Source organism: Pholis gunnellus (assembly GCF_910591455.1).
Source record: "Pholis gunnellus genome assembly, chromosome: 3".
Lineage (NCBI taxonomy): Eukaryota > Metazoa > Chordata > Actinopteri > Perciformes > Pholidae > Pholis > Pholis gunnellus.
Window position 1 is genome coordinate 15,394,722 of NC_136529.1, and position 18,222 is coordinate 15,412,943.

Sequence of the window (18,222 nt, forward strand, 5' to 3'; positions counted from 1 at the left end):
AGTCCCCTTAGCATCAACTCAAAACAAACAGGTGAGGCAGACCGCAATCAGGACTGAGCTGCGGAGGGAGTAAAGGTCAGACAGCCTCACCTCCTCATGTTACTTTTTTTGTTTCTGAATTCAGATGATGGCTGTGGAGCACGGTCTTCTTCAGTCAGCATGACCTGAATAATTGACTGTAATCAACATCTTTAGCAGTGAACGCTGGGCTCACACATTATGTCTCCTCAGTCGTATAGAAGGAGGACTTACGCTGTTAATATGCTTAATTATATGGCTTGAACAAATAAATGATCAGAGACTCATATACTAATGGTCATTTAAAGGCTTTTTCTGTGTTAATTAATTAATTAATTAACTGTGTGTTGGATGAACTGATTACACTGCATTCTGAGGGGGTTTCTATTGTGTTTTATCTGCTGAACATGCAGCACAGATGCCCCTGGGACTGGAGGAAACATCAACAGTACATTTTGCTTCCCTTATAATGACTTTGTCCAGCATTATCAACACAGCCTCTAAATAATTGCGCCTTGGGGTTTTCAATTATATTCCTAGTGTGTTTAAAAATGTATTTTGAACTCTTGATGACTTGATAATCGCAGAATTACAGAGAATCACTCCATCTATAGCCACACATGCAAAATCTCACTGTTCTCACGCTAATTTACAACAGCATGATGCTAATCTGCACTGACGTTGGTACATCAATAATGATTATTGTTTTTATTTCGGGATGAAAAAGACAACAATAATAAAGAGTATTATTCATTTTCTGAGTATCCTCAAACTATTAAGAAATGACACCGACGATTGAAACCAAACCAAATGATGAACCGTGTTTATGGAGACCATCTACTTCTATACAACGCCACACGAACTAATTATCAAGTTTTTGACTTTTGACTTCGAGCGATACTGTTTTGCACTTTTTTATCATACAAAGTGATTTGTCAATTGAGCGGGATCGGAGATATGGTGGTTATCGTGTGCTGCAGAGCCTGTTTAGTAGTTTGTCAGCAGCCTCGCACATGTGGAGTGTTGTTCAGCGAGTAGGCTATACATGGCTGTGTAAAATGTGATCATGATACGGTAAATAAAAATCGTAAATAGTGTGAATAAAAACAAAAAGAATATTGACAAAAAAACGACAAATTACGCATTTACTCCTCTATCCCCTTTGTCTTTAGATTACACAAATATACTTTAAGGATGTGAACTACAAAGGTGAGGTCAACTTCTCAACAAATTCAAACCTGAATACTAAAATATTTCCCTCTCTACAAACCATATCGTAGAAGTTCACAAAAAATGTACCTTCAGGCATCCAATGCACAAATCAGTCGATACAAAACACACACACACACGCACCAAATATCTTACCCGCAGGGTTCCTCAGTTTCCAGCGCTGCCGTGTGATGAATGGAGCTTGCAAACCCAAGGCATATCCTTTGCAGCAGTGTTTGAGTTTTTTTTAAACCTAAAACCAACGTGGATGTGAACTACAGTGGTGCTGGAAGAATGAATGAATAAAGGAGGCGAGTGCGCCGCTGCCTGAAGTTTGAACAGCGTGCAGCTGAGCCGCGTGCCAGGAGCTGTCCGTGGTTCTGAAAAAAAAAAACCCCACACTCAAAACTACAACGACGAGCCTGCCCGGATACCTGGAGGTCGGATCCTGCTGACAGCGGTTCAAAATTCACATCTCCTAAGCAAATGCAACTGACGCCCACTTCATTATTCTGATGGGGGGGGGAAAAGGCGTTCACGTTTTTTGAGCATCAACTGTGGGGAAATATAAATGTAAAGACCCAATCTAGAAAAAAATGTGACGTTTATGAGCCTGATAGGATGACAGCTTATCGGCTATGGCGCGCAAGAAACGCGGCAATCGGACACAAAAGTTGAAATTCTACCTGTTACTCAAGCAGGCTATGCAAATTCTTCAGTAACATTTCAATATTTTCAAAAAAGATCTTGTTCAGATGAGCCATCAACAAAGGAGAGCCTCAACTCTCTTTGGACACCTGAACGAAGGCGCGGTTGCTCCACGCATGAACAGTGCCGGAGATAGTCTGCTTCATCGCAAATGAACATTATGTAATTTAGAGCATGGTGGAAAAGATTTCTTTCAGCCGCTTTGTTCTAGTTTGTAAGCTGTTGAATCGGATGCGGAGACGCTTTAAAGAGTCGCTCCCTTTATTCGTTCAAGCGGTCAGGAGGGGGCTACAGTATATTATAATAACGATTCTTTAGAGACCGCTCATCTTCAGCGACGACAATTTTCTTTGGGAGCCGCAAACAAGTTGTGACACGGCACGGCAGAGTGTGAGGTCAGCCCCAGATGGCACAGCGATGCGCACATGGGGGACATGCACTTTTAGACCCTTTCCTCTAACGAAAGCAGCTTCAGACACGCAGTGGTTGAGCATCTACATTTGTATGTTGAGCCCCCCCACCCCCCCCCCCCCCCCCAGTCTCTTTCCACGTGCAATGTAATGAGATTAATAATTAACATCATGGGAAGGCGATAGTCTACCCTATCAAAGCTGCCCAACACCCCTGTGGGTTTCACAATTAATCAAATCAGTTGTTGACCCAGTGTGTCATCGCAAGTCTCTTCCAGGCTGATGTTCATTTTTGCCTTTGGACAAAGATTGTGGTGGCAAGATTAAAAACTGAAAGTGCAACAGGCATGTGGTGAGGGCATCTGTCCCCGCAGATGGATCACACCTCTGTCAGCAGTACAGCCACCAATCTCAGAGTCTATTCACAAGACAGACTGTCAGGTGGGATATTTTATAACTTGACTTCTCCATTGGTCTGAACAATCAGGGTAATATGTCCATAGTAGTTTCTATGATTTGTTCTACAGCCAACTTCTATATTGCAGACATGCAAGAACAGAACATTGTAAAGATGGAGGGTCAAATTAAAACACACAACATAAAGTGTCTCAATAAGGGGCTCCTACACTCCAAGGTGCAAGAACTTTACTGGAGGGACAATCACCTTTCTTCCAAACGATATTTTGATTCGTCACCTACTGTGTATCTTGTGCTATTGAGGATTGTGTTCTTTTCCGCGCCATGGAAACAAATGTCTACAAATGTCAGCCCAATATTGAATTTTGGAGCTACATACAGACATTTGAGAGCTTATAATAATAACATACAGTATGAGGTAGTGGTCGATATCCATTTTTCTACATAAGAACATAAAATGAACATATATGTAATGTGCTTGACATTTTACATGTGATGGACAAATTATGTAAGAATAACTTAAATTTCTAAATGACCTCAAATGTATCATTTAATATAACTGTAATATATGATATTTGTGTGATAAACCCATACCTACCATTATGTTGGCCCGAGCAGAAGCAAGAATGATTTTTCTCTCTCTGGTTGATGGTGTAATACAGTGAAATCACTGTTCCTACTATGGGTAAATGAAAACATTTGTACTTAAAGGTCACGATGCTCATTAAAGACCACTGGCTATGTGTGGATATGTGTCCGTCAAACAGTAATAGTGTGTTGGAGCCTATTCTTCCTCTGCTGCTGTACTCAGCTGATTAAATAAACTGCGACACAAATGCCAAACCCCTCATTCAAATGCTGCTTAGAATAGCGCAGTTCCTGCTCAGGAGAACATTTTGTAATAGTCTTTTAAGAGTGTTTGTGCTTTCCATATTTGTTTTATTTTGATTCAATATTTTAATTGTGCCGGAAGAAATTGCTCCCTAAAGAAAATCTTAAAATAGCTTTACTGAATTTTCTGAACTGAAACATAAATTATGCCATTATTGGCTCTTTCTTGAAAGTTTTATCTTTTATTGAGCTTCTTTGAAAAAGAAGCAGCGACAAGAGAGAGTCATTACAATGTGAAACCATGAAAGCAGTTAGCGCTTAAGAGAGAGCTCGATAAGTTATTAGGCGCTAGCTTTTCGACAACAATGTGTCCCACTGCCACCCACACTTTGTAACTTCTCTCGGTTGGGATACAGACAAATAAAAATGGATAAGAATTGTCCTCAGAGTAGAGCAGTAATGATGTGGCTTTGTTAAAAAATAACCTCAATTTTAACTGTATGGAATAAGGTTTTTAGGTTTTTTGTGTGCAACAAAATCTAAGCACAACTTCTTCCTGTCAACTTTACTTTTCATTTGAAAATGTTAATACAGACAGAAAGACACAGCCATGGCAATGTGCTGTACATTACTTCCAATGTCTCACAGCACCAACAATTTCAACCTACAAACATATCACAACTAGTCTCTGGAAGAGAGTGAATTTTGGCTACAAACAGAACTGTAGAGTGGTTCAACAAACCGACTATAGAGGAGAACATTACGTTAAAAAACTAAAGCAATTATCTGAGCACAGTGAGACAATAAAGTTCTGTACATTACAGTATCCAAGTAGAAAAGTTTACACATTTGAAATTATACTCCTGGTGAATTGGAGGCTACGGTGAAGTTACTTTACTGGTGCTGATGCAATTGTTTTCTCCCTCAGAGTTTTCCCCTGTGGGATATATACTGTCCGAATTGGAAGAAAAAGAATAACACACTTAATAGGTCCATCAAAATGTCTACGTCATTAGCTCCTGCACATTCTCACCCCATCACTACTGCATATCAAGACACCAACACGTTACATTAAAATCTTCAAACATGACCTTGAAAGTGGGGTACAATATCAACTTTCACACACGAGCAAGATTATGCTATATTATGATGCAGGTTATCTGGCATCACTGTCCTCCTATTTAAGTATATTTTAAACCGAAGTATCACCCCTGATGTGAACAGGAACGGCAGGGATTCACACACGATTACAGTTTTGAAATGAAATATAGAGTTGAACAAATCTTGCCTCTCTTTTGCGGCACACAACATGTGCAGAGAAAATTAGGTTTACTCAAGAAGACTTCAACAAATGGGGCTGTCTGTTGTCCTATCCTGACAGACTTTAAATATAGAATCGGGAATGATTTAAAAAAAAAAAAAAAAAAGAGATTACACCATAACAAAAAGTACAGGCTTCAAAAAAAAGAATTAGAAGGATCAGAAATACGGCATGGTGGTCATGGCATGAACAGCTTTAGATCCACCAACAAGATTACATGACAGATAACCAGCGACAACTGAGAAACTCTCTAGCATGCCAGTGTTACATGGCCTCATCTCTTATCTCTTCAGCATCCTCCCTACTCCTCTCCATCCCCCACGGGCTCCTTCTTCTCGGCCACCAGTTCAACCGCTTCTCTAGCTGCGTCTTCACCCTCGGGGTCCTCCGCCTCATCTCCATCTCCCTTCTCCTCCCTCTCTTCTCCCGCCTCCTGCTCCTCCTGATCCATGTCAAGCTCTTCAAAGGACGAGCCGCTGCCCATGGACTCGTTTGAGCCTCTCTCGCTGTTGTCCCTATGCTTAATGTCTTCATTTGCATCCATTACGTCCCTCAGGGGCAGGGAAGAAGCCAGGGAGGCGGCTGTGGAAGCAGCCAGGGATGTCTCTCTGCTGTCCCAGGGCACACCGCCGCTCACTGAGCTCACATCACTGTGGGAGTCTGCACCTGCAGCAACGCGGAAAAAAGACACATATAAAATAGGCTCTGTGAGCGTGCAAAAAAACAAACTACAATTACAGGCAAGCAAATCTCAATTAGAGGGAACTACAGGTGTGCTGATTTATTACAAGCTAATTTGATTTCCCTTGGTGGCACTGTAAAGAAGTCATTACTACCTCCAAAAGAGAACAATGAAAAATACAGTTTGAAATACCCTATACTGATTACTGTACCTCCTAAATGTTCACCCCACATTAAAGAATTATTGGACATAGTGAGTCTTAAACCAAGGTGTTGGACAAATTAACATTTTGACCCGGAAGTTATTACAATTGATCCTTTAGGACAATATTTTATTTGACCCAAAACCACAAATCAACATGGTGGCGCTAGAGGAATGGTCATGAGATTCATCCTCTAAAAACGATGACGATGTCTGTACATCCACAAGTTGTTAAGATGTTTCACAAAAAAAAAACGTAATTGTTGATATATTAGAGTATGACCGGATCAACTGCAGGACTGAAATTACCATTTAGAGCCATGCATCCAGCATGGCTAAGAAACAACATTATTTTCATATAGAATCAAAGGTTAATGATAAAGTCACCAACATTAGCATTACGCTTCGTAATAAACCTCATTGTAGATGATGCAAGGGTGTAAAGATGTGTGTACAAGCATTATCTTTCTCTGTCATCCTTTGATCAAAGCTGAGCATAATAACATTTATGATTCTTTGGCCACTTACAATTCACCAGATCGATATCTTTAAGGTACTATATTATAATGATACAAACCCCGCTGCCTTCAGCTTGAACCTGACTATTAAAGCTCTTTGGGAGTCTATGTGCCAGCTGAGCTCAGAGGAACCCCATTATTATTGTTAAAGAGAGAAAAGATCTTTCATATAACTCAAAGACAAGTCATCGCCATGTCAGCAACATTACTTGCATCTAGCATTCCTGTATTGTGCTACGCTACGGCTACCTTTGCAGAGAGGGAAGATTTTGCTGCGGCCGTCTGTAGCATATAACACATATCTGAAATCATCACCAACAACGCCCATTAGCTTAATTGATGGCGAATTCCTCACCCACATGTTTTCAGCCTGAACCTGATTCTAATTGGCCTTTGATCTACAATGCTCCGTTATCAAATAGCCATTCATTATCTCTTTCTACTGTTATTTTTAGGCATTTGTGTGTAAGTGAACTAGAAGGTAATTGCTGTAATGTCGTGAGCTTAAACACAGAAACTGCAGGAAAAGCCAGCAATATGAAAATCTTACAGGAAGGTTGAAGTAAATTGTCAGGTAGTCCAAAGATACAAAGAACAAATAGCACAGCTGAAACACGGGACATACATGACAGGTATGAGGCCTTTGTTGCTTAAAATGGAAAATAGGAATCAAGAATTAAAATTGTAAGAGCACAACTCATCTCCCAACTACACAACAAATATTACTCAGTGAGCTTTAAACCGTTGGTCCTCCAGAAGACACTTCAGCAACTGGAGAAAAGAATGTGTCAAATGACAAAAAGCAGGTTTGAACCTCTGTGACGAATTCTGGGTTCAAGTTTTTCCAATTTATGATCGTTATTGTATTATTTGACAATTTTGCCTTTCCTATACTTGTGTAATATACTGACGCTTTTCACTTTTTTATATGGACTTAATATATCCTATTTGGTTTGAAATGAACAGCCTCCATATCAAGTGTCTTCCACAAATGAAATCTAACTCCAGTTGACTTGACTATCCCACAGGACACGAACACACTATTGTCCGAGCCGTTTTTTCCTGCTGCTTTCACACTCCAAATAAATCTCATCCACACATCGAAGTGTGTTGGCACTAAATGTGTCATCTGGGACTCAAATACAATAAACAGGGAGTCTCCGAGCTCCTCGCTGAGGTCGGTCTTTCTTTGTCAATCATTCGAATCTCAACATCACTCAGCAATCTAATTATCACATCCAGCAGATCTGATCCTGTCAGCAGTGAAGAATATCATAAATGGGAGGTCCATTTAGGTTATTTATAATATCCATTTATAGGCCTGTTGATTAGCTAACAGGTCCAAACAAAACCATTGGGAATGGTCGTCAGTGGATCAGGTCCGGTGTGAATGTCATGCGACTGAGATGTATTGCTTTAAAATGCAGACGGTATAGATGGTGTGTAGTTAGTGATTTATATTTCATTTGCATGTTGCAGTAAAAATGACTTTTCCAGAGAGACTCATTTTACAATACTAGGAATTTTACGGGAAATAATGGGTCTATTTAGGGTAATTGGGTGGACAGCCCCCCAAGGAAGAGCCTCAACACACTGGACAACTTTCACCCCCTCTACAACTGCAAGCAAGTCCTGAAATTGGTACCCTGGTTGAAGCCAGCTGTGCCTCTGAAAGTCTTTTAGATAGCATTTCCCTAAATTAGTTGCTAAATTGGGCCCATTGGGATTATTAGCAGCGAATCAAGGTCTTGTTCTTCCAACTGTTTGGAACAGAGGAGAGGATTTTTAAGGAGGTAATTAGAGACAGATAGGGCTGAGGCATGCTGAGAGTTTGGAGAATCAGAGTCTGAGTGGAAGGCAAGAGAAGTGCGGCAATAAAGTGCATACACAGAAGCTAAAGAGGTGATGCAGTAGATGGATCTTCTTGTTTACGAATTAGGGCTGGGAGGAAGAAGCATAAAAGGATACTCATCATAAAGTAAACACATGTATTCTAAATGTATTGTTGCACATGTATTTCATGGCATGTGCAAATTTGGACAATATGATGTTATTAAAAGGGCACCAGTCAAACCTCAAACAGACATAAATGACGTGGCAAACATGATGTAACTAGATTGACACTCGGAGAGTGCGGACCTCCGCCAAGACCAATCCTCTCCGAAAATGTAATGGGTTCCTCTTTGGCCCGCATGCTACAGCCTTCCACCAAGTTTCATGAAAATATTTCCATAATCCTGCTGACAATCAGACAAACAAACCAAACTGAAAACATCACCTCCTTAGCGGAGGTAAATATGCTATTTCTGTTTGTTTCAAGTATAAATTTGAGGAAGGTTACGGTCTCCTCATCAATCCACACATATCTGATTTTTCTGGCTGCCGCTATTTTTCGTCTCAGATGTTGAAGATTTAGAGCACTTTCTCAAGCTTCATGTCATAATCTATTCTGTTTCTATTACACTTTATTGCATTTTGCTTTCACTGAAATGCCAAATTTACCACCTCAGTTAAGTATAGACTTTTTTTTTTTTTCTGGCACAAGGAAAGATGGATGGAAACACACTTCATGTCTCTTAGTCAATAGTGTTAGGGCTCGTTGTATCACATTTAACATCAAAACATAGCCACAATTATCACACACTTTAATAGCAGATTATTACATGGTGATGTGTTATTATACCAAGATTACAAACAAAAATAAATAGCCATTAAGTAAAAGGATACCAATATCAAATTAGTTGAACAAGCCTGCCACATTTCTTAAGGTTGTACCTTAGCTGGGTCCCTGTGGCTTTCTGTGATGGAGACACCGTTTAACACTGAGGCTGGTTTGTCTCCTCAAAAGATTAACAACTCGCAGCACAAACAGTAGCTGCTGTGATCACCAGATCATCATAAAAGTGTTCTCATTTAGTTTGAGTGTTTACTTGCTCTCAGTGTGCTGTGAAAATGTTAAACAGGACAAATGTTCGGGCACAAGCAGAGTTTATGTTCAAGACAAGTCTATAATGTGGATACGGGAGTTGAGAGATGAAAAGTCGAAGGCAATCTCCGAGGTGCCGGAGCAGGATTTCCACCGCTGGATTGCCAGACAAAGCTCAGATCCACTGATTGATCTGTCTCTCATTAAGAAAGTTCAGCTGTATCTGGGAACAGAAACACACTCACAGTCTCCATTTTGGAGAGTGGCTACTTTGCCCTAAACCTCATGTAGTACACCAACACATAATAGAAAAACACTCAGATAAACCAGTCATGGTGGAGGAAAACTGCACACAAATAGGAAGACATTCACACACCCACACACCTGCTTTCTTGTTGTCGTATAAACACATAATACCTGAGCTGACATACCTGTTGAAAATGCACACCTCAACAAGAACAACAGCTTCTTCACATTTAAAGACATTCAACAAAACTTTGAAAAGAAACAAACAAGATAAGTTTACATTCTAATTTCACAAGTGGCTACTGCAAACTTTGCAATAGAAATATAGTCACTCTTGAAACTCAATTTGTGTTTCTGCTACCACCAATCACACAATAGCTCCTTCTCGGCGCTCCTGTGAACAATAAAGAGGCCCTGGGCGACGAGTGTTTCCAAAGGAACATAAACACACTCCTTTAAACAGAGCCTAAAGCATATGAGGATGTTTTTGTAGCCAAATCATCTACATTGTGATCCCAAAGGCTTGATCTTATCTAAAGCTCCTCTTTTGTAATATTCCCACTACTTGATTCCATCTGATGAACAAGACATTAGATTGTTGATGATTGATAGTAACTGTCTTTCAGGTGATTTTTTATCAGGATATTAATTCTGTCTGAAAACTCTGCATACTTATTGTGGTTCCGCCTTTAGCTACCACACCCATCCCGGCATGGACGTTGTACTCAATAATTAATTTATACTGTATATATATATATATATATATATATATATATATATATCTCCTTAAAAATAAAGATTTCCCTATCATACTCTGTTTTTATTTGTTTACTGGATTGTTATGTATAGCATTTACATTAAATTCCTTTGTTTAGTAAGGGATGTAAGGGATGCTAATGATCAGATTTGGGATATTTTCATGTATAGCAGAAACCACTCGCCATCATGGCATGTGTTAGACTAACCACTGCTAACACTTTGATTTTTCTGCATGAGCTGTTAACGCTCATGTCAAACCCTTTCTGGAACTCCAAAAGCTGCTAGGCTTCACTTCACTGGATTTTCCAGCAAAATGGATCCAATAAAAGTGATTAAATATTGTGCTGCAGCTTGATCAAATGTATCATCTCATCTGCCATGTTTGACTGAAGCTCCACTTTGATGAAAAGCTTAGACGATCAACAAAAGTTTTGCATTTATTTAAATAGCCAAATTCAAAAACATAGTTTAAAACAATCTCAAAATATATGGAGAAAGTGCTTCACGTCTGATGGCTAAATGGTAAATGGACTTGTATAGCGCTTTAACTATACATTCACCCCCATTTACACCCATTCATACACTGACGACAGCGGCTACCATGCAAGGTGCCACATCGGGACTCATCAGGACTATCATTCATACCCATTCAGATGGGTATTTGGAGTTAAGTGTCTTGCCCAAGGACACATCGACATGGACTAGCGGAGCCAAGGATTGAACCGCAGATCCTCTGATTGACCCGCTCAACCTCTGAGCCACAACTGGGTGGGTTAATCAGAAAAACGACGGTGTTGGAACGATGGTGTGTGTGTGTGTGTGTGTGTGTGTGTGTGTGTGTGTGTGTGTGTGTGTGTGCACTGGGGAAGAAAGACACCCTCATTAAAAGATTACAAAAACATGCACGAGCAACTTTAATTGTATCTGAATTATCATAGTGAAATTTCATCAAGCACTTTTGTCAGTTCTTCTTAACTTTCTCATTCGTTAGAAAAGCAAGCCATAATCAAAACTTTGTCACATTCTGGCAATGCTGACAAACTATTTTATAGTTGTAAATAGACTTGACTCTCAGTTCAACAGATTGTCTTCTGACAGCATACGGCTGAAAATTGTGCTGTTGCCTTCTGAAGAAAGCGTTTTACCCGTGTTTCGATGGCGACCCCAATATAAATAAGAAGAAGACCAGAGAACATGTACAGATCATGTAAGACCTTCTTCCGGATACGTCTTCTACATTTAAGCTGCGTTCACAAGGGATGTAACATAATCTAAGCTCAGTATGACAGCACCTGATGTAAATAAGCCCACCTCCACCCACTCCATCCCATCGAACCAATACAATCTTCTTTCTCTACTGATCTGTACAGTGACAATGTCAATACTGCCTTCAGGTCCCGCAGGTTTGAAAGAGTAACAGCGGCAGAGAAGACACTGTGCTCGAAGACACACACTTATATATCATATATCACATGTCATCTGTGTAAAAGTTGCCACATATTTTCTGTTTCCTTCCAAGCCATCGTCTCAATAGAGCAGAAACCTGTGTTTCTGTCAACAAGCTTCATCAGACTGCAATAAGATGAAACAACAAATAACGACAGAAAACAGCTGCCATGTGATGAGATGAATCTTTTAACTTTTTGAAGTTTTTGCTTTGAGTGAAACAGACATTTCTTTTAGTATCTGGACTTGTGTTTTCTGATTAATGCTGTCAATCATTAATATATACTAATGAGGGCTCAACAGTAACAACAGTGTTTGGTTGGAATTAGTTAGACTCACCACCTGTAGACTGTGGGTATAAGTCTGTCATTGGCTACGTATCTTACGCAGCATTCTGCTCCCCTTTTGCTATCTGCGCTATTTTGCAAGGGCACCGCCGCTGAATCCTGAGTTTAGTGCCGCTAAGACGAATGTGATTGGGTTAAAGAAATACAAACAAGCCATATTATACCCCCTTATACCAGAAAGATAATGTGTGGAGCCAGACCTTTCCTTAGCGCTGACACAGCGCTGTGAAGATAGGTCCGGGTATGAGGGACAGAGTACACATTACCTGTAATGTCAGTTCCCCTGTCCTCATCAGAGTCCTCTTCTTTAACATCCGTTTTAACCTCCTCCTTCATCTCTGGAACAAAGAAGTCTGTCTGGCGAGACAGTGGAACCATATATTTGATGACATCTGGGCTACAGATCTCAATAGTCGGGAATGCACACAGCTTCCTCTCCTGTGAAGGAGAAAAAAAGACAAAGCGGACAATTAGATGTATCACGTGAGGCATTGTTACACAGTTTGTACAAGTTTGCACAACACAGCTTTACAAACTTGTACAGGTCCCTCTTATCGTGAAGGTGTTAACCTTTCATAATTACATCGTGCTGGGATTGGAAAGAGAAAGAGACGAACATGAAAGTTATTATAAACCGCGTCTAGTGTTCAATCATATGAAAAGAACTAATCAGATTAAAGTAGTGTGCATATGAGAGGTCCCGCCATTCTGCTCAGTCAACTGCTTCATACACTCAACAACATGACAACGTAGATGAAAATATCAGACATATGTAGCTTTAAAATGTCTTCACGTTGCTGACCTAACACTATTTCTTTGGCCCATTAATATGGAAATGCCCACCCATGTGAGGCCATTACCATCCACATCTATGTGTCTACACTTGCACCCTCCTGTGGAGTGTGCAGAAAGTGGAGAGTTTATAAATATTACATCATATTTCCTCTAAAGAGGACATAAACCGTGCATCATTTTGCTTGATGCTTTTATATGGTCCTTAGGGTATTGCAGAGACGTGAGCTCTTCGATGGTCCGTCAGAGTGCAGCAGGAGGAGGCCTGGGTGAGCTGCACGGCCCGGTCTCTGCAATGATCGGCCGCAAAGTGACACATGAATGTTTTAGTATGAGATACTTTGCAGGAATTAATTAATGAAGCAGTTTCTCCAAGACTCCATTATCTTTAACAGATACTGAACTTGCTCTAATACTATTTGCAAAGTAAACAGACTGAAGGTTTCATTTCTATAAAGTTGCTGCTGGATGAATGTCTCCTTTCTGTTAAATAGTACTTTTGTGTTCCACTTCTCTTTGTTTGGGATCTCCTGTGGTTTTTACAACGTGTATTTATGTTTACAGATAGATCACACCCTACAATGCAATACAACTCCCTTTATTGGAATTTTTATGCTCTCGTGGTCGGCCCCTCTCTGCGTGAACATTCTCAGAGCTGCATAAATGTCTCGTCTCTAAATTGAAGTGAATGTACAGACCTGTGACAGTGCCATGGGTGTGCGACAGATATGTCTATTCTGGGCTATTCCGAGAGGGCAAATACATGTTAGATGGTCTCACACCAGTCAGTCCACTGACTCATTTTCCTCTGGGTCAGGGTGATCTGGGCTGATTGATTGGTTTTAATTTAATCCTCTGCAAAATAAGACTGTGGGAGCTGGTATGAATCACCTGGCTGCCACACAAGGGGGCTCCAGCCCCAGAGCTGCCTATGCAAATGAGTACCCATCTCCTTGAACCTGCTCCGATAATGAGCAGGGAAATCTAGACAAAGACAGTTCTCTCTCACACACACACATTCACACACACACACACACACACGTCTCCCAGGGATACTGTCATAGACGAGAGAAAGAAAACAGCATGTGAGAAAGATATGTACCAATATATGTGTGTGCTTTACTGACAGAAACATTTCCCCCGTTGAAACAGTAACTTGTTCATAATTATCATATTCTCTCTGTTAAACCCTCGTGCCAGCAGGGACTGCAGGTTTTCCACCAGAGACTATATCAGGTGATTTTACTGATTAACACACCCATTGCTCTCCCAGCAAAAGAGGAACCACGAGTAACGTAAGTGTACTGTAATTGGTCGAACCCATTAGCCAATGCAGCACCGACAACCACCGTTTTTTTAAAAACAGGCAACAGGCAACACAAAGCACAGACAACAACTCGCAACTAAATAAATGGGAGACAACAAAAGGACAAATGCGACACTGAAGTCCAGGAGTTCACTTATTCATGAGTACCCACCCACTGAGCCAAAGAACGAGCGAGAGCCGCTGCAAAGCAAGCTAACCCGGTCGCATAGAGGCAAACCCAGCCGCACACCCACTGAGCCAAAGAAGCCGACTCAAACTCAAATTGCAAAACATCCTTACGTGACGGCTATTTTGTTTGAGTTTATGATCGTGGCATGTAACAGAGCTGTTATTTATTCTTATGTCACAATAAGAGAGATCTAAGAGAGTCTGGAGACGTGTCCGGCTTGCGTCTCTTCAGCGTTTGAGAACTCATGTAGGTTGTTGTTGTACATGTAGGTAATAAATGCTACTTTGACATAACTGAAGCTAAGCAGGCGATCCAGTGGAAACATTTTGGATGACTATATCATGCATCGCTCTGGTCCATAAGTTCAGTAGTTTACAATATTTTCAGTGAAATAGGATTTCAGGTTTAATTTGATTTGGTCCTGTGATCTGTCGGCCTCTTTAAAGCCACATTGTTGTCTTTAGTTTTGTAATTTTAAGATTCTTTTATTTCTATATACGTGTACTTGTGGCTTATTGTATGAGTATCACTTATTAGTTCATTATTGATAGATCGGTGTAGGTCTTTTTTCCTACGGAAGCCATGATTTTTGCATCACTTTGAATAAACAAAGCGATGTAATTGACATGTATTTGGTTTACCCATCTGAAACCAGTGTTAGGCATAAATCTCTGCTGATAATTAGTTCCTCCCAGAAAGATAGCTGACAAGAGCTGTTGAGGTATTTTGCAATATCAAGTAGAGTTTTCCAACTTAAGTCTTTTCTAATAAACACCAAGGTGTTTATTAAAATACGTCCCTCCCTGCTGGTATTCTCCATTGTTTGATCTGTGATTAATAATTTCAGTTCCACTTTCTTTTGATATCCAGAGTTTCCCTTTGATGTATTTCAGAGAACTCTGCAACTCCACATGTGACTATTAGGTTCTTTCTTATCACATTGTTAACATGATGAATTGCTTCAAAACAGATGGTAATTTATAGATATTTTTCCCAGCTCCGTGTCTGTTTAGAAACAGTGTCACTGTTGCAAAAATGTATACAAACCCTACGCATATAAACAAACTGCCATACAACCTCTTCAAATATTACAACTTTAATTAAAGCTTTTTTCCGTATAAAAATGACAGCGAATTTCTAGTGGTACCACAAATATTAACAACTGCATTTGTGCTGCCAGAGAGCCAGAAGTCTGAAAGGTGAAGTCCCGCCCCTTCCGGTTGATCAGCACGGGACCTTATTTCAGAAACAATATGTACGGTAGTCAATGGCAAGAGACAAATGTGTGCCATGAATTACACATATGATGATTGTATTGGATATAGATAAGTTACCTAGCTAGCTAGCAAGCCAAGGTAACATCCATTTTGGTGATGTGCATTGTGCGAGAAGAGAGATGTAGTTCACTGATCGGTTTCACACAAAACTAAATGATACTACAACAAATCTATGTCCAACTGCAACTTTCTTGAAATGCTAAATCTTTAAAACAGACAAACATATGTGCAATTCATGGCAAATAGCAAATTCATCAAACAATATCTCTCTTTTGCAAATGACTACTGTACTTTTTTTTCAAAATAAGGTCCCGTGGGGGACAATGGAAGGGGCGTGACTTAGCCTCTGTATGGGGGCGGGGCTTAGTGGCGTGTACATTTATTTAGTAAATGTATTATTAGTTGTGTTTGTAATCAAAGTCACTATCATAAGTTAGTACATAAAATAGGACATCAAATAAGCTTTCTTTCTTACATGTTATAAGACAGAAATCTATTTTAGATTACTATTATTATTATTATTATTATTATTATTATTATTATCATTAGTTGGCTATTATTTAATTTTTCTTGTTCACGGTCGTATTTCAGAGAAAAACACAAGAAAACACAACTAACATCTCTTACTAAACAATGATAAGCTGATGAAAGCAGGTCTCATCTTTAGAAGGCACATTTCACAGTAATCCATATTTTCTCTCACCAGGGAAATAAATAAAGAAATAGAAGATAGATTAACTGTCCCCATCATAATAAAAACTCACTCCTGGCATGCATGTTTTAATTATACGACAAGCAAAATGTTCCATTTCCTCCCGGTGCCCTTTTCTGGCCTGAGCCTCCGTGTCTACTGTCTGATTGGGTGCCATCTATTTCCCTATAGCCTATCATGGAGTCAACAAGCATCCACTTAACCTGCCTCTGTGTCCGGGAGCTGCTAGATTTGAATAATATGTGCTTTCCTGCGGGAAACGAAGGCGGATGAGACTGAACAGTCTAAAAAACAGGTCAGTCGTTCCTCCCTGCCACCTCAGAAGAGACTCAATCCCACTTATTCTCTCCTCACTGATCACATCATCCAGCAAAGAACCAGCAAGTGAACAACCAGTTGGTATCAGCACCATTAAACTACAGCCCATTACCTGCTCCTAAATTATCCTGACAGTGGTTCTACAAAATGGGTCACTTTCAGTCCTGGCTCTTCTCTCTATGTTATGCAACCTCGCTCTTAATAATTAATGACCTCGCTGCACTGTAGTGTTTTGTCTATTAAACATGTTACATTTGAATGGGTGGAGATTAAGAAATAGATGGAGAATATGAGATCCTTTTTTTGTACGAAATATTATTTTTTTGTATGAAAATCACACTGCCTTTCATTCAAAGATAATATTCCCCAAAAAGATCATCATTGAACATCATTGTCATATATTTTTTAATTACGTGCAATCAAGCGCTAAAAAGTACACGGGTTTCAATTTCAACCAAAAACAACAACACCTGATTCCATTGCTGTATGTCATCACTGCCTCTGAGTGTTGGAAAGCATCCTAACTAGAGAAATCAGAGAGTGTAGTTTACTTTGTGAGCCTCTCTAAGCACCACTTGAAGTACTATTTATCTCTTTAGTATTCTATGGGTTACATGACAGGTTTGAGAAATTGATGGGAGGAGTTTTGCACCAGTCTGAACAAATATCTTGATTTAATTTGTTCTGTTTTGAAACCTGCTCTGAAGTGTGTCAGCCATAAATATCAAGTAGTATTTAGCCTAGTTTCTGAAACTTATATAATTAAGTGGAGGCAAGGCAGGCAGAAGAAACAGGCAACAAGAAGGAACAATTACAACTCTTCATCACAACCTCTGAGATTCATCAATAATGGAGCAGAGAAGAAGAAGATCTAAGGATGCATTTTAGTTCAGAAACAAGGTGGCAGGATGGGGTTGGTGGTTAGAAGTCCTGTTCCATATTTAGAAGCGCACAGATTTGATCCTCACCATGTCCATCAATAGTCACGTCCTGTCAGTGTCCATGAGCAAGACAGAGAACCAAATATCTCTTTAATCGGACTGTTAGCAACCTGAAAAATAGCGACAACTCGAGAAAATGCACGACGTTTAACTGCACACATTCTTTCATTACTTTGCACTAAAGCTCGTCCTTCCATCTCATTCTTGTCACTGCCTGAGGCAATGTCGGCATGGACTGCTTTACTCTTCATCTATGTCAAAGTCAAGGATCAATGACTAATCAGGAAGTGCAGGCTGTTCTCATACACCGTTCTTAGCTATAGCGATGAAAAGAAAGCACCGTTATTCGCATACAAAATCAATTTATATGTATTGCAGATAAGGAAGTTTAAAGAGCATCAAATGCCGCATAGGGAGGAGTTTGGGGTGGATGGGTAAAAACACCAGACTTTCGTTCAGGAGACTACTGACCGCGCCCATTGTGTAACCATAAGTGACAACTTTGATTTATTTGTCACATAACTTACGTAGATATTTGAACCCAAACCAAGATATTTTCGTAAACCCAACATAAACCTAAAGTATATTTTGTTGTCTAAAACTAAACGATATTTTCTTAAACTCAACCAAGTAGTGATGTTGCCTAA

General features: G+C 39.9%; 1 protein-coding gene across 1 annotated transcript in view; it reads right to left on the reverse strand.

Moving 5' to 3' along the window:
• Positions 1-3,765: 3,765 nt before the first annotated feature.
• tex264a (testis expressed 264, ER-phagy receptor a) overlaps positions 3,766-18,222 on the reverse strand; it is a 61,563-nt gene continuing 47,106 nt past the window's right edge. Inside the window, exons 3-4 of the mRNA XM_079186176.1 lie at positions 12,306-12,477; positions 3,766-5,580 (exon numbers count right to left, since the gene is read on the reverse strand). Of these exons, the coding sequence (XP_079042302.1) occupies positions 5,216-5,580; positions 12,306-12,477 (537 nt within the window). The 3' untranslated portion in view covers positions 3,766-5,215. The remainder of the gene's footprint in view (positions 5,581-12,305; positions 12,478-18,222) is intronic.